This window comes from Gigantopelta aegis, chromosome 9 (genome assembly GCF_016097555.1).
Source record: "Gigantopelta aegis isolate Gae_Host chromosome 9, Gae_host_genome, whole genome shotgun sequence".
Taxonomy (NCBI): Eukaryota; Metazoa; Mollusca; class Gastropoda; order Neomphalida; family Peltospiridae; genus Gigantopelta; species Gigantopelta aegis.
In genome coordinates, this window is record NC_054707.1 from 79,388,856 (window position 1) to 79,412,411 (window position 23,556).

The 23,556-nt window shown below is 35.7% G+C and overlaps 2 protein-coding genes across 4 annotated transcripts in view; one reads left to right on the plus strand and one right to left on the minus strand.

Moving 5' to 3' along the window:
• Positions 1-1,948: 1,948 nt before the first annotated feature.
• On the minus strand, positions 1,949-12,088 carry LOC121381200. 3 transcript variants are annotated; one of them, XM_041510393.1, is made up of 6 exons: positions 11,980-12,088; positions 9,624-9,761; positions 6,620-6,769; positions 5,968-6,192; positions 4,044-4,210; positions 1,949-3,525 (listed from the first exon to the last, which is right to left on the minus strand). In XM_041510393.1, the coding sequence occupies exons 1-6, from the start codon at positions 12,029-12,031 to the stop codon at positions 2,260-2,262; spliced, it is 1,998 nt and encodes a 665-aa protein (XP_041366327.1). In that variant the 5' UTR covers positions 12,032-12,088; the 3' UTR covers positions 1,949-2,259. The 3 variants fall into 3 exon arrangements, with proteins under 3 accessions (XP_041366327.1, XP_041366328.1, XP_041366329.1); XM_041510394.1 differs by lacking the exons at positions 9,624-9,761; positions 11,980-12,088 and adding an exon at positions 7,969-8,014; XM_041510395.1 differs by lacking the exons at positions 9,624-9,761; positions 11,980-12,088 and having other exon boundaries at positions 5,968-6,208; positions 6,620-6,743.
• Positions 12,089-12,265: 177 nt separating this feature from the next.
• The window catches only part of LOC121381151 (integrin beta-PS-like), a 44,627-nt gene continuing 33,336 nt past the window's right edge, over positions 12,266-23,556 (plus strand). The window contains exons 1-6 of the mRNA XM_041510310.1: positions 12,266-12,328; positions 15,980-16,047; positions 17,416-17,513; positions 19,112-19,225; positions 21,845-21,926; positions 22,751-22,882. Of these exons, the coding sequence (XP_041366244.1) occupies positions 15,981-16,047; positions 17,416-17,513; positions 19,112-19,225; positions 21,845-21,926; positions 22,751-22,882 (493 nt within the window). The 5' untranslated portion in view covers positions 12,266-12,328; position 15,980. The remainder of the gene's footprint in view (positions 12,329-15,979; positions 16,048-17,415; positions 17,514-19,111; positions 19,226-21,844; positions 21,927-22,750; positions 22,883-23,556) is intronic.

Consider the following 23,556-nt stretch of genomic DNA (forward strand, 5'->3'; position numbering starts at 1 on the left):
AACATGCTTACATTTGCACGTAAATTAGGGCTAAAGGGAAAGGTCTGCTAAGTGCCCATAACTTGCTTTTTCACAAAGCGCTTCATTTGCACGCTTTGCATGTGTATTCCATGTTCCCAATGCTGAATTTCCGTATAATTGGAGCTTGCGTTCGTGTACGGTGCACACTCCAAATTCGACAATGGTACGACGTCAACTGACTATCGAAGATCGAGGAAGGGCTATTGCTTGGCTTCAGGATGGCAATACGCAAAGAAATGTTGCTCTGAGACTTGGTGTCAGTCAGAGTGTCGTTGGCCGACTGTGGCAACGGTACCAAGCAACGAATTCTGTTCGAAATCGTCCACGTTCGGGAAGACCCCGAAGCACTACAAATAGAGAGGACCGCTACATCACCAATATGGCTCTACGTCAACGCACAACCACTGCACGCCGATTACGTGACAATCTGCGGACTGCGACTGGAACTCGAGTGTCTGATCAAACCATACGCAATCGTCTGAGAGCCAATAATCTACGCTCCCGTCGCCAGGCTGTTCGACCACCACTCCTACCATGTCGCAGAACGGCCAGACGTCACTGGTGCACGCTTCATCTGCAGTGGCAACGTGTTCAGTGGGGTCGAGTGATGTTCACTGATGAGTCCAGGTTTAGTCTCCAGTTCAACGACGGTCGGGTTCGTGTCTACAGACGTCCTGGGGAGCGCTTCGCTGACGTTAACGTTAGACAACGTCACCGGTTCGGTGGTGGCAGCGTCATGGTGTGGGGCGGCATCTCTATCCACCACAGGACCCCCCTCTATGTGGTGGATGGCAATCTGAATGGAATCCGCTATCTGAATGAGATTATCCGGCCGTTGGTTCTCCCAGGCCTTCAGCAGATTGGCGGCGGGGCAGTTCTGCAGGATGACAATGCCAGACCCCACCGCGCCAGGGTGGTAACGGACTTTCTCAGACAACAAGGTATCGCCAGGATGGATTGGCCAGCATATTCGCCTGACTTGGCCCCAATAGAGGCGCCTGGGACGAATTCGGCAGGAGAGTTCGGGATAATCATGCCCCTCGCCAACCTTCATGATCTGGGTCAACTTCTTATGGCAGAGTGGCAGGCCATTCTCCAAGAGTTCTTCAGACGTCTGATCAACAGCATGAGGCAACGATGTGTCGAGTGTATTCGCGCCAGGGGTGGATTCACACACTATTAAACGAATGTTCTAATGTGTAAAATCCATGTTTGACAACCTTCAACTTTGACAGCATGTCATGTGACTTTCTTGTATACAGTGACGTTTATTTGTGGGTTTTTTGTAAATATGGAACAATAAATTAAATTTTTGGTGTAGTTTACATCATCAATCTAATACACTCTGAAACTTATTTGGTTATAAATATTTGACCCTTAAATTCTTTTGAGTAGTATATATCAAGACTGGTCTGAGAAAATTGCAAAAAGCATTCTGATTATGGAAAATAGCCATTTACCATTTGTTATTGATAGAACGCGGTTTAGTTTTTAAAAAAGGGAAAAAAATATTGTTTAGAACAAAATATAGTTAGTTGCCTTCGGCGAAAGAAGAGGCTACATATTTGTTATAGGCAATTCAACACATTTTAAAACTACAGCTATTTTGTGTCCAACATACGATTGTAGTGAGGAGATTAAGGAGACCCCACCCCCGTCCCAATCGATGCTCCACGGCATGGTATATCAGAGGTCGTGGTATGCACGGTTAAGTTCACGAAAAAGCTCCTCTGTGTGGCGGCATCTAGTGTCCTCACATTTTGCATACGTCTTTCTCTTATTCCTCTATTTACCCCCATGTCTCTCTCTCTCTCTCTCTCTCTCTCTCTCTCTCTCTCTCTCTCTCTCTCTCTCTCTCTCTCTCTCTCACACACACACACACACATGTGTACACAGGTAACAAACGACCCAAAAACATGTCTTGTTTGGAAGTGCTGATTTATTAACTCTCAAATTAACATAATACATATACTTAGAATTCACAAAATTGTGTATTGTTCCAAAACAACAACAACAAAAAGAAACCCTCACTGATTACATTATCCATAGATTAAAAACAACAATGACAGTAATAATCTAATGCCCTACAAGGCATTAAAGTCGAAAGTTAACAAATCACAAAAAACATGTAAGATAATCACTAACTACAAGCCATATTTAGAATGTCCTAGATTACACACAATTAAGAGATGTACCAACAACCAAACTCATTTTAAACATATAACGGTGGATTGTAAGTTACAGTGCAGTGTTTTCAGACCAAACTGCAGCATAGTTAGTAATCCCATCATCATGATAAGCTGACAAACACTGAACTCTGGTGTTCAGCAGAGCAGAATTACGCAGTTCATACAAAAACCCATACACCGAGGAACCGTTTCTTTGGTAACAGTTGCCATGGAAATCAGACAACCAGACACCACTAACATATGGCTCGCTATTTACAGAAAAGAATTTTACATACAACAATCTGTTTTTGGCCTTTATTTGTTTCTTTAATTCAAAAACAAAATCCTCTGGAAATATTTGTAACCATGAAATACTAAAGAAAGCATCATTCTTTTTAAATATAGCAGAAACTAAAATTTTGCCTGATACACAAATTACAGACTGCAAAGTAACATAATAACCATATTCCTTTTGTGTTTTAATTAATTCTAGATACCTTTTAGCTTCAACTAATGAATAAAATATATTTTTGTTTACTGAACCAGGATAGAATACTAAAACATGTAGTAATTTGTCATGAACTTGGTAAATTTCTGCAAAGCCAAGAACAAAGGCTTTTTCCCATGCTTCATCTATATACATCTGAAGGTCATCATTTCTCACATCAGTCTTAAAGTAGGATATTGTGGTGTCTTTCTCCATGACTATATTAAAATACACTTCATCACAGTCTGTGCATGCGTTAATCCACCTGATAACAAAGCCACGAGAAGATTTTATGATGAGGTATTCCTCCAGCTTTGTGTGTGGAAGTCGTAACTGCACCAACTGTTGACCGTCTTCAGACAGAACTTCAAACATATCAGATGAAGATGATGGCAGACGATACCAGAGTGGCCAGCACTCCACTGTGCTCAAAGCAAACTTGATTAACCCATCAAGATCTGAATCTCGCGACCAGGCATTCATGAGGAACACCCACGAGATGCCACTCTTGTGTCTCATCATGGTGCAGGACGTTCCCTCCATGGCCCCGGTATGACCCCAAGACTTGCCACCATCCTGCACATCAATACCCAGTCCATACCAGTCAGTTCCATCAGAGTATTTGGGAGCCTTGGTCATCTCAGCAAATGATGACAGAGTCAGCAAAGAAGATCCGTCAGAACTGTCCAGAGCGTGTAGCATTTTGATGATGTCCAAAGCAGACGCGACCCATCCACCATAAGCTGAAGTGTTCTCCATACTGAAAGATCCATACTGTGGCAGCACAGTTCCCTCCCCTTGGAAAATTGACTTTTGAACATGTGGTTCTCGGTTATTAAAATATTCAACCTGCAGAAAACAAATATCTATATACTAGTCTGTAACTAATAAATTAGAAAAAAAACACCTCTTAAATATACATGCACTACTACAGTGAAACCTGTCTAAACCGGACCCTAACACACCGGCATCTTGTCATATCCGACCAAATTCCATGGTCTCGAATTTTTTCAACCCTCTGAACACCAGATCCTGTCTAAATCGGATAAATATTTGGTCATTGGTGTAATCCAATTTAGACAAGTTTAACTGTATGTATAAATATAACAGCTCAGTAAGCCTGTGTTTTAGTTGATTTTCAAATAAATTCACTTATGCTCAACAGATTAATGTTTGTTGCTTTAACTACATATATAAATTACAATGATTAAACACCTGACTTTATTAAAGAAAAAGATCACAAAAGAGTTATTCCTTTCAGTAATTTCAAGGCCATTTTTTAAGTGTAGATACAGATTTATAAAGGAAAACCCAAGCGTTTAACAGAGTTACTAGAATGCTGCCTCAAATTATAAACAGATATGTACCTCATCTGGAGAAATGAGCACCTTTTTGGTATTTCCGACTTTTAGTGTGGTAATCCCAATTTGTTCCATCAGTGATGTGACATAACTGTTATATGTGACCCCGGTGACTTCGGTCACAACCAGACCCAGGATCAGGTATCCCAGGTTAGAATATGAATGCCTTTTTCCTACAAGAACAATTGTTAGACAGGAAACAAACACAACAAGCCGTCAATCTTTGCAAACAAGTTTTACCGGGTTTTGCATCTTTAAAATTTCAAAAAAAATATGAGAAATAAATCTTGTAAAGACCTTTTAGACTTCTGAATTATTAGAATATCCAAATATTAAATGTTTGTTATTTTATTTCGTTACGATATTTTCATATCACTTATGAACAAAACTCAATAACATCAGCACATTATATTAATTGCCGGCAGAGATATTGGTAAGCAGCTCTGAGCGTTTATTAGTAGGTGGTTTTTAGCAGTTACCTTTTAGACTTCTGAATTATTAGAATATCTAAATATTAAATGTTTGTTATTTTATTTCGTTACGATATTTTCATATCACTTATGAACAAAACTCAATAACATCAGCACATTATATTAATTGCCGGCAGAGATATTGGTAAGCAGCTCTGAGCGTTTATTAGTAGGTGGTTTTTAGCAGTTACCTTTTAGACTTCTGAATTATTAGAATATCTAAATATTAAATGTTTGTTATTTTATTTCGTTACGATATTTTCATATCACTTATGAACAAAACTCAATAACATCAGCACATTATATTAATTGCCGGCAGAGATATTGGTAAGCAGCTCTGAGCATTTATTAGTAGGTGGTTTTTAGCAGTTACCGTTTACTGTCACTTCAGTCCTTGACATGAAAAACATTTAGGGGTGTGATTACTTGCTTCCTTAATTTACATACAAACAGAGACTAAAACTTACTCTCCTTGAACAGTTTGTTTTGTTTAACAACACCACTAGGTCACACTGATTTATTTATCATCAGCTATTAGATGTCAAACATTTGGTAATTCTGACATTTAGTCTTAGAGAGGAAACCCGCTACATTTTTCCATTAGTAGCAAAGGATCTTTTATATGCACCATCCCACAGACAGGATAGAACATACCATGGCCTTTGATATACCAGTTGTAGTGCACTGGCTGGAACAAGAAATAGACCAATGCGCCCACCGACAGAGATCAATCCTAGACCGACCGTGCATCAAGCGAGCACTTTACCACTGGGCTACATCCCCCCCCCCCCCCCCCCCTCCTTGAACAGAGGAGTAATGCAGAGTGAGCGTGATAGCTTCCCTTAAATGTTATCGACTCTGTAATCTCTGACTGAAAACCTTTTGTCAGTCCCCTACTTTCAAAGATAATGAATGTCCTTGTAACAAATTTGGGACTCAGAGAATGGTAGTTTTGTTTACTCATCGCTCATGCAAATTTCATTTTGGGTAAAGCAAAGAAGGAAATGTTTTCTTTAACTCAACATATTTTATTTACAGTTATATGGCAATGGACATATGGTTAAGGACCACACAGATATTGAGAGAGGAAACCCGCTGTCATCACTTCATGGGCTACTCTTTTTGATTAGCAGCAAGGGATGTTTTATATGCACCATCCCACAGCCTTTGATATACCAGTTGTGGTGCACTGGATGGAGCGAAAAATAGCCCAGTGGGCACACCGACAGGGGATCGATCCCAAACCGACCGTGCATCAAGCGATCGCTTTACCACTGGGCTACGTCCCACCCCATTTCATTTTGGGTAACCTATTTTACATCCACACATAAATTTAGGCCATCATTTACATGGACATAATGGGTTACATAAATTCATATGTAGCTTATAAATAGGTTATACAAATTTTCAATTCTCAGAAGCTTAAAAACATACAAAAAGAAAATGAAATTTAGTTCTACCTGGTGAAAACTGCAGTTTCTTGGTCATAATGAACTTGACCAGCCTTTCATTTGCTGCATCACTTGTAGCATCAACCCATGGGCTAACTTTATCGAGATTCCAAAAGACTGCATCCCCGACTTTGTCGCGGTCCCAACCAGCGGAGTGCTGAAGTAGATGACGCACAGTGATCTTCAACATGCGCTTATCTCCCCTTGAGGTGGGTCTAAATTGTTTTAAGATACCTAAAGAGGAAAACACCTAAAATTTAAAGGTATTTGTTCTAGTTAATAAGCTATATAAAATATTTAAAGCAAGTACAGATTTTCTGAGTGCAAACTTAAACATTACTTAAAACTTATATTTCTGGACATCCTGGTATTTGTAATAGCATAAAATACATTTTATCCAAAACAGAAAATGTATGTATACCATAGAAACTAAAATCATTGACTTTAATATCTTAGTTTCAAAATTCAATATTTTTAAAATTCACAGATGATGTTGCTCATATTTCTGGTGACAAATTTACCGTGTGAATGTAATTTATTAAAAACTACCACTTTCCCATCCATACTTTCACCCATATATCCATCCTTTTGAGACAAAGGGTGTAAATATGTTGTAAACAAGCAGACAGCTAATAGATGTGCAATAAAATCAATAGCTCACCCTTTGGTCCAAATATAATGTCTTCAAGAGTTATCTTTCCTTGTTCCACCAAATGAAGCACACATGCAGCTGTGAGTGTTTTGCTGATGCTAGCGACACGGAACTGAGATGCAGAATGCACCCGTCTGCTGCATCCAGCCATGCCATAGCCTGAAGGAAATATTTAACAGAATATGTAGAGAATAAAAAATACAATTCTTATATATTTAGATGAACCTGTTAGAGGACATCTAGTATGAGACACCATATCATGTCATTACTTTGTGTAACAGATTAATATAGTCCGGTTTAGAAAATAGGTCTTCATTAAAAAGTTAATTAATAATTGATAAATGCTTTTCTCAGTCTTCTTTTATGATTACAGCTAGGCTGGCCGTTGCACTATTTAAAATTAAAATTAAATAACCTAGTCTTTGGTCAGATAACAGTTTGGTATGCCATCACATGGAAATGGGTATATATGTGACAAATGAGATGGTACTGTTATATGGCTTATGGGTGGATATAACTAAATATATTTATGATCAACCTATATTGATTTTTTTTCATACCATTTACCAAGTAACTGTAGGTTCAAAAAGTGGTACTAGTTACTTATTCCTTGTTACGTCATGTTATTTTTCTTACAATTTATTCTGTGGAAATATTTGCATTGAAAATGACATGCACTGTAGACTGAATGGTTTTGTGCAACCATAACAGTGACCAGCCTATAAAGTGAACACCAGGTATCATCCCTCTACGCACAATGAGTCAATGACAAATACTATTATGTATATGCATATATATATATATGTACAGGTCATCTACTCTATACAATCATGTTACAGATAATTCATAAGTGTTGGAAGAAAAAGTTAAAGTTTGTTTTGTTTAATGACACCAAAGAGCACATAGTTTCATTAATCATCGGCTATTGGATTTCAAGCATTTGACAATTTTGGCATAAAGTCTTAGAGGAAACCCATTATATTTTTATATTTTTCCATCAGAAGCAAGATGTCATTTATATGCACCATCTCACTGACATGATAGCACATACCATGGCCTTTGAAATACCAGTCGTGGTGCACTGGCTGAAATGAAAAATACATTTAGCCCAATGAGCCCACTAATGGGTACACTCATGTCACCTTAGTCTGTGCGGCACAAAAGTCTGCGCACATTAATGACGTTACATTATGTCTTGAAACAGATGTTGGGGTATGTTTGTAAATAAACAAACAATGTAATTCACAAAACAGTTGTTAAAACAACACATCTTGATTGTGAATATATGTATAAAACTAGTCGCTAGCACTTTTATTGAAAAAACCCTCTGAATTAATGCACTAAAAGAATACTTTTACCAGCCTCGATCAACGTGTTTTTCTATCACCTGTCAACACATGTCTGTCAACGTTGTAATGATCAACTTTGCATATCAGCTTACATAAATTTACATAGGAGCTTCAATACATACCTTATTGAAATTTATGAATTCATAAATGAAATGAATGTCTTATTTAATCTCTTAATGTAAACATCCAAGCATACTGTGAATTTCCCTCTGAGTGACACAATGCAAAATGGCTGTACACAGACTTTGAAGATTGCACTTATAGCATCGCCTATTTTAGCTATAGTCTATTTCACAATTATCATTGATTGTCCTATATGTCTAACGAACACTATTTGTGCTCACTTACACAGTTAATAACAGACAATTTTTGTTGAATAATAATCAAATATTTTTACATTGGCTCTTTTTTATATTGTCATTTTGTGTTGTCCAAACTAAGGAGCATGGAACACCATTTATACTTATCTCATTTGCACAATCTAAATGTTTCTAAAACAGACCATAACAAGAAGTGTTTGTTATTTAGAACTTATAAAAAGTCGGATCCATTGTTTGTTGCTGTTTTATGTAAACATTAGCGACAGAAATGGTTGTTTTAATGTTTGCTGCGCAGACTTATGTGCCGTCATGCAGGCCAGTAAATGCAGCGGGGTCCCACTAAAAATGCGCTCATTACTTGAGTTTAAAAAACATTAAAATTAAAATAACTTTAGTTGTAACACGTTTATTGTTCCATTGCACTGTGGCGGTGAAACAAATATTTTTAAAGAAATATTTTAACTTTAAAATAGAACACAAATGCTTAGGTGCGCAAACTTAGGTGCCACCAGTGTATCAATCCTAGACCAACAGCACATCAGAAACCACTGACAATTTTTTTCTTTCATATGTCTTCTTATATGATCGGTTGTCTTGGTAATAAAATAACAACTGAAATAAATTTATTTTTTACATTTACAAAAATATTTATTATTGAAAATGTGTCACCCCTAACCCCAAGTTTGTAAAAGAATTGCATCTTATTTTGGAGTTTGGAAACTATTTATTCCTCACTCAACCATTATACCCAAAAGAGACAAAAATGCTTTTTTGACACTACTAGAGCACATTGATTTATTAATCATTGGCTACTGGATGTCAAACATTTGGAAATTTTAACATATAGGCAGTCTTAGCAAGAGATCTTTTATATGCACCATCCCACAGACAGGATAGCACATACCCCAGCCTTTGATATATCAGTGATGGTGCACTGGCTGTAACGAGAAATAGTACATCCAAAATAGGTCAATACCAGTACCACCAATATGATATTGTCTAAAATGAATAATAATATGTGGATTATTTCATTTTTACTATCATTCTGAAAATGGTTAAAATAACCCAAATAGGCCAACTTTATTGTACCTCGTGGGATAACTAACATCATTGTCATCTTGTCATCAATGTACACAGTGAAACCTGTCTATTTAACCAAATTGATCCAATTTAGACAGGATCCGGTGTTTAGGGGGTCCCATTTAAGAATTTAGAAAATTCGGAACCATGAAAAGTGGCCAGTTTTGACAGGATTCTGGTTAATTCAGGGTCCAGTTTAGACAGGTTTCACTGTATTTAAAAATGATACATGTCATACCAGAGATATGTAGTGTCTCACAATACCTTGGCTGTAAACAAGATGTCCATTCTGACAAAGAGCCAGGGAAGCCCCTGGAATGCCTTGCTCCTTCAGAAAATCTGTCAGAATTGTATTGAAATTGATCAAATGTTCAGGTATTGTCTCGTTAGCACAAATATCATCTGAAAAAGTATAAATAAATTTATATATCTATCATATTAAATCAAGTTGGCAACATATTCATATTTCTTCAAAGTTTTTTTAAAATTTACATCAATATATTTTAATGTTTAAACTTTTATGGAACCATACTCCTGCCATTGTATACTTAAAGACAGCCCCGACGGAAATTGCCGACAAAGAGATATAAATTGCTATAGGTTGGGAGCATCACCAATGGCACAAAGTGCTGTCCTAAAGCTCCTCAATGATGGCAAAATGTTTACGCCTCATGTACATTATCTGTCAGTAAGGTAAGTAGTATTAACATTAGTACATATAAAATATGTCTACATACAGAAAAACAACCTTTCAGTCTTATTTATTTTCTGCAAAAGTCATTAAAAAAAACCCCACATTACCATGAGCAGGCTTTAAATTGCTGTCGGTGGGCCATTTCACTGACAGCAATTTTGTTTTTAAGTTGCTGGGTGGGACGAAATTTTAAATTCGTGCCCTGTATTCAATTCGGGAACAGCCCTTATATTAGAAGTTAGCCATCTAGGATCGATCCCCTTCAGTGGGCCCATTGGGCTATTTCTTGTTCCAGCCAGTGCACCAGGACTGGTATGTCAAAGACTAGCAGGGGTACAAAAATTTAAAATATTTCACTAGCCTGCCAGACCAGAAACAACTAAAATTTACTAGACAGCCAGAATTTATACTAGTCTGCCAGCCTATAGAACAATATACATGTATTAATAATATTATAATGTGCACGGTCTTCACATCAAATGATATATATATTTTGTTAAAATTCTAATAAAGACAGTTTTTCACAGTTTTAATCATATAGATTTACAAAATTCAAAATTTATAAAATAAACACAAAATACTGTCAGTCAGAAAAAGATAGATCACCCATCGGACTGATAGTTGCATTTTTCAACTCGTCCATGAGAATTTTTACTCGCATTTCGAGAGCGGGCGAGTACTTTCTGTACCACTGCTGTAGTACGTGCTATCCTGTCTGTGGGATAGTGTATATAACAGATCCCTTGCTACTAATTGAAAAATGTAGCAGGTTTCCCCTGACATCTAATAGCCGATGATTAGTACATTAATGTGCTCTAACAGTGTCATTAAACAAAACAAACTTTAACTTTAGAAGTTAGCCAATATACAAATACAAATATGAGCACTACATTTTCTTCCACAGAAATATCAAGATGACCGAGATATTAAAACCAATAAATGCACCTAAACACTAGATTTTTGGGAGCACTTCGAATTTTGGTTTGGAGGTATGGGTACCCCAAGCACTCTCCCCTTCAATCCAGGCCAACTCTAATAAAAACTAAGAAATCTGATAATGTTTAGTCCAATACATCTGCCATCAAACTCGGTTAGTGGATAATTGAAAAAAAAAATTCTATCCAATTTTTAGATATGAAGAGCATTTCCTTGAAAATTATCCAAAAGAGGTTAATTTAAAGTAAATGTATTAGCCAAAAAAAGATAGAAAAAGTTAGTTTTGTTTAACAAAACCTCTGGAGCACATTGATTAATTTTAATCATCAGCTATTGGATGTCAAACATTTGGTTATTCTAACTAGTAGTTATCAGAGGAAACCTGATATAGTTTTCCTAATGCAGCAAGGGATCTTTTATATGCACTTCCCACAGACAGGAAAGCACATACCACAGCCTTTGTCTAGTTGTGGTGCACTGGTTGGAACGAAAAAAAACCCAATTAGTTTAATGGGTCCACAGAGGTGGTTTGATTCTGCAACACAAGCACCTCAAGTGAGCACTCAACCGACTGAGCTAAATCCCACCATGTAGGCCTATTAGCCAAAGACTAAATGTATGAAAATTAGAAATTGTCTAATTTGGTAATGGACAGGGTTGTTTCGACCTTATTCTAACTTCTAAGTAGTACTAGTAAGTTGTTTCAAAACTGCATTGATCACAAGTCATTGTCAAAACATCATAGGCGTCAGAAGGGGGGTGGTGTGCAACTTGGGGGGGGGGGGGCAGTTAATAAATGTGAAGTCATATACATTCTTGTGAACTGAAGAAAATAAAAATAATTCAAATCCATATTTATTAGCATAATTAGGTCATCTCTTTCAACTGGGGAGTAGATGCTTCGCGTGTGGGGGACTCAGTAGTGCGTCTCTTGACCCCCTCCCATACTTCCGACGCCTATGAACATGAATCAGTTGGTATAAACCGCACTTGAAAGCACACTATAAGTGTGATCATTTGGGGAAAAGCTGGACTGAGTCATGAACTGGTTTTGTAAAATGTAAACAAATGTTACTACTATTTCCAGACGATCATCAGGTGGCTAGACTGTTACATGACATTAATTTATTACGCTTCCATTATGTAATAACGGGAAATAATGCAATAGGGCACCAGTGTATTCGGGCACCTGCAACCTCACTTATCAAACGTGTTAAATAGCGAGACTTGTAATTTGGCATCTGGCATTTCCTCTTTCTTAAGTGACGTCATCACTTTGGGGGCTCGCCATATTTAGTCACCACTAGGCTTGGCAAAAAGAGATTTTTACAGGAAAAAGGTACATTTGCTTTTGCTAACAGACTTTATTTGTGTGCTACTGTACATTTATAGGAGTTCCAACCAAAAGAACCTGTAAGTGTTATTCTTGAACTTTGGTGAATACTTTTTGAGTGCCAAATGTAAATCGGTTCCGATAAACGACTTGATCCGAGTTTGACCGGACATCTGACTGACCGAAAGTCGTGTCTCACACTAGTCTAAAGTGGACATTAAGCTGTCTTAATGTCCAATACCATTTGAAAGAAATGTTGTAATTAAAAAAAAAAACCCACCATTGATTAAAAATGGATTTGAATTAAAATTATGTAAGACAGATCAAAAAACGTTTCATAAAGAACAAAAACTTGAAAAAGGTAAATACTGTGGATGCTCAATGCATTTATCTGATGCATTTAACAACATTTACTTTACTCTATGTAGTGTCAGCTAGGAAGAAAACATTGCTAGTTGGCTTAATTTTATTGTTTGTCATGTTAAAATCCAATGATCTAGAAATGAAAAAGTAGAAGTAACTTACCTCTTCCCAGAAGAAAGGGGGGAAAGATTTGCGACCATTCCCCCTTAGTTATCACTAACCCTAACCAAGAATTGTATTCAGTGGCGTATGAAGGTGCCAAAAAATATGTGCGGGGGGGGGGGGGGGCACTTTTATATTATACACGTTTTACACTATTATAAAGCAAATATAAAGCTAAATATCTGAAAAGTGAGAAGTGGAAGTTGCCATAATATTCCCCCCACTTCCTACACCAGTGGTATTTGGTGGGAGGAACGAGAGGAACTCTTCCTGAAAGAGTGAAAGGGGAGAAGTGTGATAAAAGTAAAAATTGAACATTTATTGGTGCTGTATGGTACATTAAATTTTGAAATAATGTTTTGTCTTTTTCCTCAATCATTTGGAAAGGCTCTGAATTGGACACACTGTTCGAATTGTGATATTTCATTTTCAAAAACTACTACTTCCGGTAATAAAATTTAAGCAAAACAATTAAATATTTTCATGAAAGCGTGATAATATTAAATAACTGATAGTTAACACATGTATGTTTTTGTTATGTTAAAATGAAAGTAATAATTAGTATTTTCTGGCATTACTGAAATGAATCTATCTGAGAACTAAACAACACTTTCCTGCATGATCACTGTAAATGTATTCATGAAAAGTCTGGTGCCGAAGTAAAACACAGACTGACAAGGTGTTATGTCAGCTGTGACATTAAACAAGTCTTGTGTTTTGACATTTGTTGTGTAACTGTGCTTTTGAAATTTGATTAGGTCTAGAATATTTTGGCAACTTCCACTTGTCACTACTCTAATAACACAGCGACTTGAGCCAACTTTCGGTGACAAAAATCTAAATTTTGCTGGCTAGATTAAAACCTGTACTATATGTGGCAGACAATGTACCGATAAATGATGCTTGTACCCACCAAAACCCCCGCCACAAAACCCACCCTCAATAATCAAAGTAAATGTTTTTTTTGTTTAACAACATGGTCACACCACTAGAGCACATATTTATTAAATCATCGGCAATTGGATGTCAAATATTTGGTAATTTTAACATATTTGTTAATATTTGGTAATTTTAATTTTAAAAGAGGGAACCCACAGGGCCACTACATTTTTTCATTAGCATATATATATATATGCACCATCCCATAGACAGGATAGCACTTAACATGACCTTTGATATACCAGTTGTGATGCACTGGCTAGAACGAGATATAGCCCAATGGATCCACTGATGGGGGACTATATAATGATGATAATAGTGACTGCCTAAGAAAGTTTGGGTAGAGGCATTGTGTCAGTTGTTTGTTTGCCTTTGATCAACTCGCAAGTTCATACAGTGAACATTTTGTTTTGAAAATCTTGATTGGTGATATTTCTCGTCGGTTGAAAATTGATTACCAACTACTGTTTTATGTTTCAAAATTGTGTAGCAGTCTCTGAAATTTGTTTAGCGATACTGAGCAAAATGTTCTGTGCTATAGGAGCAATATCTGGAGTAGAGAGGGGTTCACAATCTCTAGTGGAGAGGGGGTCACTCTTTCTAGGGGGGGTTTATTTATAAAGAGTGATCCGTGACAAGAAACCCCAAAACATACCCCCTGGTTCCTGTGGGCTTGACTTGCTCGGGTAAAATTCTAAAACTATGATTATGACTGGTACAATTCCCCATTTTTATTTCTCCTTGAAAATATTTCAGCCACTGATAATAAATGAATTGCAATGTGGTCTAAATTATCGAGAAGAAATATCATACCCATCATTGATTTACATGCATTCATTTTGTTTCAAATTCAAGTTGACATAAACCTGGACTAGTGAAAGTACATATATATACAAGTAGATGTATATAAATATTTATTACCTATGAGGTACAGCATAACGAGGGTCATATTTATCGTACGATTTCCGTCGTATGTCATAACTAAATTGTATGTCTTCTTGACATTGTTGTTTAATGATTGGCTGTTGTAAGAGTACATTTCTTTCTGATTGGCTGACATGACATTCCACAGATACTACTTTCTTCATTAATACATTTTTATTTCGAGTGTAAGCTGATCACATGCCGTAATGACAAATACGTGTTTTTAATTAATTTAATAAAACATTAATGGATTATTTATGATAACTTGTATTATATTACGATGTAGTTGTGACACATCAAACACTTAATTATGAATATAATGTTCACAACTGTTAGAAATCTATACTAAGGTCGATGAGTCACATAATAAATGTAGCATATCTTACTGTAATTTCACTTGAAAGCCATATTTAGTGAAAGGTACAACGTTTTAATCACAAGGTTTTCTTCAAACACATTCAGGTGCGTTAATAATGTTCCAGCATTCTTAAAACGGAAATGTCATGTACCCAGTTTATAGTTATTGTAAGGAGATGCAAAGTGATGTCATTGGAATACTGACGTCATTCAAATTCAAAACTAATATTTCAATTACTGTGCATTTGTTTGCTTTTTAGTATACACATGCTTTACAATTTACAGCTGTTGATACATGTGTACTCTTTACTTATGGGCGTATAAATATCACATAACTTTAAAACAGGTTGTGATTTGGTTTTCAAAACATCAATGAACAAACATTACTCCGCCGTTAAGGAAATGTTAGTTTGTAAACAATGACTGGAATGTTCATTTAGCAAGACAGTTCTACGGTAATAAACAGAATATTACATTCGTGCCTAAATTATCGCATTTCCCTTGCTCTCGCTTGGGAAATATAATAATTTAGGCACTTGTGTCGTAAACATCGTCTGTCATGGACACTCATATAATATCCTCTATATATGTTTCAGAGATCGATACCCAACTTTAAAACATTAAATGGTAGTTACTAATACATTTTCTAAGAAGTTCACTAATTAAATTTTTTAAAACAAAATGTTCCCAGACATATTGCCTTTACAATTAAAGTTAAACTGGCATGATTTAAAACTGCAAATCAAATATGATTTAAGTACTTACATGTAATAAACTGCATTTGTGCAGATCTGTTTAAAAATGGAGGAAAAAATAAATATATTGTCTTCACCTACATGTATGTAGAATGATATATTACATGAAATGTTAATTTTCTAATTCTGTGCATTTCTATTTTCATTTTCTTTTTAGAATGAAGGAAGTTATGAAATTGAGTTTGTTCTCTTTACTAGTTGGTGTTTGTACAGTTACTGCACAAGGTTTGTTAATTGTCTACAGATATACTATTTTTATATAATAATAATAATGTTCAGCCCTCTGAAAATTGCAAGAACAGTAGTTTCATTTGCACATCATTTTTTAAGAAGTAAATTTGTGACATCCTTTACATGGACATAATGGGTTATTCAAGAAGTAAATTTGTGACATCCTTTACATGGACATAATGGGTTATTCAAGAAGTAAATTGGTGACATCCTTTACATGGACATAATGGGTTATTCAAGAAGTAAATTTGTGACATCCTTTACATGGACATAATGGGTTATTCAAGAAGTAAATTTGTGACATCCTTTACATGGACATAATGGGTTATTCAAGAAGTAAATTGGTGACATCCTTTACATGGACATAATGGGTTATTCAAGAAGTAAATTGGTGACATCCTTTACATGGACATAATGGGTTATTCAAGAAGTAAATTTGTGACATCCTTTACATGGACATAATGGGTTATGCAAGAAGTAAATTGGTGACATCCTTTACATGGACATAATGGGTTATGCAAGAAGTAAATTGGTGACATCCTTTACATGGACATAATGGGTTATTCAAGAAGTAAATTTGTGACATCCTTTACATGGACATAATGGGTTATTCAAGAAGTAAATTTAGGACATCCTTTACATGGACATAATGGGTTATGCAAGAAGTAAATTTAGGACATCCTTTACATTGACATAATGGGTTATGCAAGAAGTAAATGGGTTACCAGAATTTATTTTTGCACATCCCTTAAAATTGGTTATAAATGTAATGCAAATTTTCAATCCTCAGAAGCCCCTATTTTGGAGGCAAAGACTAGGTCTAAAATGAACACTGTGTTGCAGGAATGTGATGAAAAAAACTAGTTAGGATAGGTTGTAATTTTGGAGCCAGGAAAAATATGTCTTTTCACCTACATATTAATTAACAAAAGGTTTTTAAAAAAAAGTTACTTTTTTTTTTAGGGTTTGTACTTTTGTTTTTTTAGGTATGACCAGTCATTTGTACATATATTTGTTTTGGCTTTAGTATTCCATGATTTTAAAATAAATACAAAATTGTGTGCATTAATGTTTGTACAGTATTGTTTGCTTGGTGGCTAGATGTTGGATTTTAATAATGATTAAGGTTAAATGTCTTGTTGTAGATAGATCTATGTTATTAAATATTGTTAATATGTACAGAAAATAAGCAAATGAACACCGACATATAAACTAAGGACATATGCCTAATAACTTTCTGATTGCCAGATTATTACTGCTGAATCGGTGCTTAACTCTTTGTTTATTATCTGAACACTAGTTTAATGCATGTTTATATGTATTCTTTGTTACAACCAATAGATGGCGGTTTTATTTTCGCAGGCCATGGCAAATCAAACCCATGTATTGATGACAAGGCCCAGGTTTCGTGTGGTCAGTGTATAGCCACCGCAGCCGGCTGTGGCTGGTGTCTGGCAGAGGTAAGATAACACCGTTAGAACATCTTGAACAAACGTCAGCAGTGTTCTCGCTACTCCATTTAAGCGGGGCGCCCCGCCCCGCTATTCCAATTTGCCGCCCTTCTTTATTTTTGAGGGCCCTTCTTTATTTTTGAGCGCCCCTCTTTATTTTCCAGCACCTATCTCCGCTATTTCCAAATGCACTTTTTTCCACACAAAAAACAATGATCAGTCTGCACACTGGACATCAAAGGAAACAAGCTGCGTTGTGTACGAAAAAGCAATTGACGAAACATTTACGACAGTTACCATAACATAATTTAACAGTATTTTTAACAGCCTCTATTTTGTCCAATATCTGTATCCATTTGTATGTTTGATAGACACAATAAAAGTTATATTTTATGTGAGCAATGAAAACATTTTATTTTTTACGGATTCGGCAATCTCCGATTGAAAAAACCCCTCTTATTTGGCGCCAAATTTGTCACGTGATCAGAACGGTCATTCTGTTTTTTGTTTCCACTAACTATCGTGTGATATTTTGTCCTCAGTTGCAGATATAATTGGTTGAAACTGATGATTTTTACTTTCGGTTATTCTGTTTATTCAGCAGTTCTTTATAAAATATGGTAAACTTTTCATTTTGAGGGGATATGAACGCTTATAAAAACAACGGAAGTGGTAGTGTTTATCATTAAAATCATTTATCTTGAGTGCCAAATAATATATACACCGCCTTTACAAAAACGAAACTATTTTTTATCAGCTGGCGATAATATTTTATCACAGCGATCGATTCATTCGATGAAGATGGAAATAACAAAAATGTATCTGACATTAGGAGATCACTTTACAAACATCTTATTGTTTTTCGTATATCTTGAAATCTTTATTAAAAATAATAATATTAAAACTTTGATCGGTGCAGCAAAACCGGAACTGCCCGTGAATGTCAGACCGATATCATCTTCGGGTCAATTAAAAGACGATTTTTTTTTATAAACCCCTTTGCACTTTTTTATAGGCAAAATAAGGAGTATGTCTTTTCTCAAAGTCTACCAACACACTACAATATGATAACCAAACTACTCCCACCCTGCCTTTTTTTTTTTTTTTTGCTTTTCATTTATTGGTGTTTTTTGGTATTTTTTTTTGAAGGGTGTGGTGCCAACCGGCCGCCCTCCTTTAATTTTCACCCAGCGAGAACACTGTGTCAGGTTTACAGAATCAGCCACAGCTATTGGTTTTGTAATAATGTTTTAAATGTCTAAAAGTGTGATTCGTAAAATATCTATATTATGTTAATGATTGTACATTTTCACTTAATTTTTTTTCTCTGCCATTATAATAAATGTTATTGGAACCATTAAAGACTGTTCTCTATTATGTCTCATTACATGTGTTTTGTTTACAATTAATATGCCCTATATGGTAGTTTTGTTTACAATGCAGTAGATACAACACATTAATAATGAATACATTGTATTTTAGAGCAGTTTCTTTGAGCATTTTTTACTGTCCCATCCAGTGATGATTAAAGTGAGCACATGAAGTTTGGAACTAAATTTTTTTTAAATTTTGAACTTGTATTCAGTAACTTACATGTTACATTTCAGTCATTTGACAAGGAGAACAGAGCACGATGTGACCTGTTTGAAAACCTAGCTAAGTCGGGCGGCTGTGATCCTGACAGCATCGTCTTCCCAGGGGACAGCACGGTCAACGTGAGGGTAAGATATCCGTGTATATTTTCACAGTCAATAAGATAATGCAGTTTTATGCAGCTAGGGGCGGGATGGAGCTTGGTGGTACAGTGTTTGCTTGGATGTGTGATCGATCTAAGATTGATGGGCCCATTGGGCTATTTCTTGTTCCAGCCAGTGCTCCACAACTAGTGTAACAAAGGCCGTGGTATGTACTATCCTGTCTGTGGGATGGTGCATATAAAAGATCCCTTGCTGGCGACAGTGGATTTCCGCTCTTAATATCTGTGTGCTCCTTAACCATATGTCTGACACCATATAACCGGAAATAAAATGTGTTGAGTGCGTCGTTAAATAAAACTTCTTCCTTCCTTTTTATGCAGCCGTTGATGTACCACTTTGGCTATATATTATTATTCATAGGTGTAAGCGTACGAGAAGAGGGTTCATGGTAGTCGGCTCCTCTCCTCATGTCAGTGCTGGAGCAAATCTTTGAATTTGGGGGAAAAATTATGGAGATATTTGTACAAATGGGCTGACTTAGAACCTTTTTACAATGTATTTCCAGCATTCTACTTACAATAATACTTTGTATTCAGTGTTAAAATGCATAGTGGTTCGTTTGCAACTCTGTAGTTAGTAATTCTAATATGAATAAGCATTGTTCAGATTTGGTAGGGAACATTTTGTTTTTAAAATTTTGATAGCAATGTTTCTAGTCAATTGAAAATTGATTAGCAACTACTGTTTAACGTTTTAAAATTGTCTATGTTCATGTAGAATATATGGTAAACAAATTTTCAATGGATTTGGGCAGAATTATTTTGTCTCCATCCTTCTGTCTTTCTATCACACATACAGGTTTTCTGGACTTTTTAAATTTTTATAATGCCTCAAAATATTGAACTGTAATTTTATGTATAGCTTTATCATGTACTGTTACAGATTAAGTTTGACTTACATGATGATTTACCCACTCAGTGCTCTACAAAGCGAGTAAAATACTCGCCATGGCGACTAAAAACATTCCCTGGTGTCTAAAAAAATAAAATCACATTCGCCAGTTGGCGACTGTCCAATAATTTTACTTTAATCTGTAAACAAAACTGGACATCGGAAAACACTGTGGACCAGTAGCAATTTATCTTCCATAAAACGTGTTTTCTATCGGTAATTAGTTTGAAAAATAAAAGTTTGAGACATGTTAATCGGACTATGGATAACGATTTTCCAGTATTCAAGAGTAAACATGGTGACGTTATGTGGGAGGTAATACTTCGTTATGATGTTATCTCCCTTAACTTGAATATCAAGCGTTTGGAAATAATTCGGTCCTGTCAAGTCGGTCCTGTCCCATATAGAGCCAGGTTTTATTTATGTATTAAAATGACATTGTTGAGCCACTGTGTCTTTACTTGTCAGTTTGAAACTCAAACGTTAATTATTTTAAATGTCGACTTGTATATGTGTTATGCTGCACTCCAATCGTCTTGTGCTTATCGTAATAACGAGTCCCTCCACGATAACGACGTCTCCAATCGTGAATGTCATTTTAATCACGTCGGAAGTCGTGTTCACCAGTGGAGGATGAAAACATGTTTCTATTTTCATGACTCGACTTTAAATGGCTTTTAAGACACAACTATTTACAAAACAGTATTCATGGATTTACAAGGCAGTATGTAACGAAAATAAATATTATTTAAACCAAAAGTAAGGTAGCCAATTGATAACTACTAGTAACACATTGAAGCCTGGTAGATATTATCACAATGCTTTTATTTAACTTTTAATGAGTACTGCAATTTAAATGCATATTTTAGCAGTGCCATTAAAATAGTAATTCGCTTAAATTCGTTTAATACAATTATTGGGTACGGAATTTGATAATGATAGTTAATAGTCGTTCACTGTTTTAGTGGAACCGGACACAAACAGTAACTTGTAATTTCTATTTAACAACTAGGAATCACCTCTTCACGAGTTCATTCGAATGCAGTCCTAATAACAATTACGGCATTAGTAATGTGCCGTAAAATGGCAGATGAATCAATTTAATTACAAGTATATATTAGCTGGCTACTAAATATAAGTGGCTGGTGACTAAAATATTATACTTTACTGGCCAGGGAAGAGTAAATTTAAACTTGCTTTGTAGAGCACTGCCACTTCTGACAGTTATGGCCTTTGAATTTATGAGATTTAAAATAAAAAAATTTGCAGTGCTTCAAGATATTAAGCTGAAAATTTTGTTCAGAGCTTTATCATATACTGTTACAGATCAAGTTTGACATCGTGGCCATTTACTAATTTTTTCACTGAGTTATTGCCCTTGAAATTAGGCGATAAGAAAAACATTTGGGCCCAGTAAGGGATATGTATTGTTTTAGAAGTTCTTTCAGAATGCTTGTACACATACATTTTAAGGTTGTTCTATCTTATAACAACGTTTAAGTACAATTGCACAATAAGTGTACTTGTGTTTAGGTTTTCTACACATAGAATGCCTGACTTGTTTTAATGTTTTTCAGTACACAATATACAACTATAATTTAATTAATCTGTGACTGTCACATCTCAAACAAATAATTGTTTGTTTTATTTTTGGAGATGAAGTATATTTTAAGTTTTTTCTTTTACATTTAGAATGACAAAGTCCAGGATGGTGATCGTCCCGAAGATGCTGTTCAGATTCAACCCCAGCAAGTCCGAATCAAGATCAGACCAAGTGAGTGGGCCACTCTTGTTTAGTATTCATGTTTAAGTATAACCATTTAGTAATCTCACCATTTGGGCTGGACAAAAAATTCTGTAATTAATTTAGAGGTGGGACGTGGTAAAATGCTTACTTGATATGCGGTCGGTTTAAGATTGATTCCAATCAGTGGACCCATCGGGATATTTCTCATTCTAGCCAGTACACCACGATTGGTATATCAAAGGCTGTGGTATGTGCTATCCTGTTTGGGATGAGGCATATAAAAGATCCCTTGCTACTAATGGAACAAATTTAACAGGTTTCTTCTCTGACTATATATCAAAATTACCAAATGTTTGACATCCAAAAACTGATGATTAATAAATCAGTGTGCTCTAGTGGTGGTGTTAAACAAAACAAACTTCTTTTTTCCTTTCATCAAACCAAACTGAAATTATTTACAAAAATATTTTTTGTAGGAGGATGGAATGGATAATAGATCGTGCCACTAATGGGTTTATATCACATACCTCAGTTCTATTAATTTAAAATATATTGAGTCGTCTCTCTTTGATTAAATCATGTGACATACTTTTTGATAACATGGAAAAAGGAACCTGGGCACAATTTTTGAAAGCATAGGTAAATTAACCCTTAATATTTTCCTTTTGATTATATTTCACAAATAAGAAATAAACTAGATTTTTTATTGGGTATGGATACCTTTGGCTGTTCTAATCAAGAATCAACATTGTGTTTTTAATTATTATTTGTCTGTTAACCACTGGTTACGCTAACTAACATTTGAACAACTGGCCCCTGGATTTAATGATATTGCTATGAACTCCTTCCAGACAAGCCTGTGACGATCCCAATCACGTTCCGTCAAGCGGAGAACTACCCAGTAGACCTCTACTACTTGATGGATCTGTCCAACTCCATGGAGGATGACAAGGACAAACTTGCTGAGCTGGGAAATCTCATTGGTGAGTCTTTTCACTTTTTTAATTTTTCTCACACAGCGTTCATGTTGTAGAGGACTTGGCTGAGGGGCCAGTGATTTATTCAGGATTTTTTGTCATTGTCTCATGTCTGATGGGATTAGATAAATCACACTTGGGATATTTTTTCAGGTCACGGAATGATGCAGTACACCACTGTTGAATTAATTTATTGGAACAGACATAATTAAATATGTATATACCGTATAACCGGAAATTTTCGAGGATTTTTATTTTCGTGGGTTTCAAGGGTAAGTAGTCAGCATCGAAAATATAAATCCTTGAAAATATTTGAAAAAATCTACAAATTCTATCTAAAATATTTATTGTGAAAACCATAACACATTGACAATTTACCGGAACATTTTATTTCCTGTCGTGCGCAGTCCACCGGATACGACAAGATAATAGTATAGTCAAGACAACAAGTTAGAATTTAAAAAAAGTTATTGTGTAAATCTCACTGTTTGTAGAATATAATGAAATATTTTTAAATTTCGTATATTGTTTTTGTCATTGTCCGCCCACACTGCATCAGTGATTCTGGGGTGGATGAATGCAGATTTCTACATTTCCTGGCGTGTTTTCAATTCTGCCATAACTTTCATAATCCACCTTGCATGAATTGGTTTTATCGCCGAAGTACGCATTTCGATATT

Coding starts and splice junctions, on each gene's coding strand:
- LOC121381200 (XM_041510393.1), bottom strand. CDS start 12,031: ATGACTCAGTCCAGCTTTTCCCCAAATGATCACACTTATAGTGTGCTT. Junction 9,762..11,979: donor CACTTATAGTGTGCTTTCAA/GTGCGGTTTATA, acceptor ATACTTTTTCAG/ATGATATTTGTGCTAACGAG. Junction 6,193..6,619: donor CATTATATTTGGACCAAAGG/GTGAGCTATTGA, acceptor TTTCCTCTTTAG/GTATCTTAAAACAATTTAGA.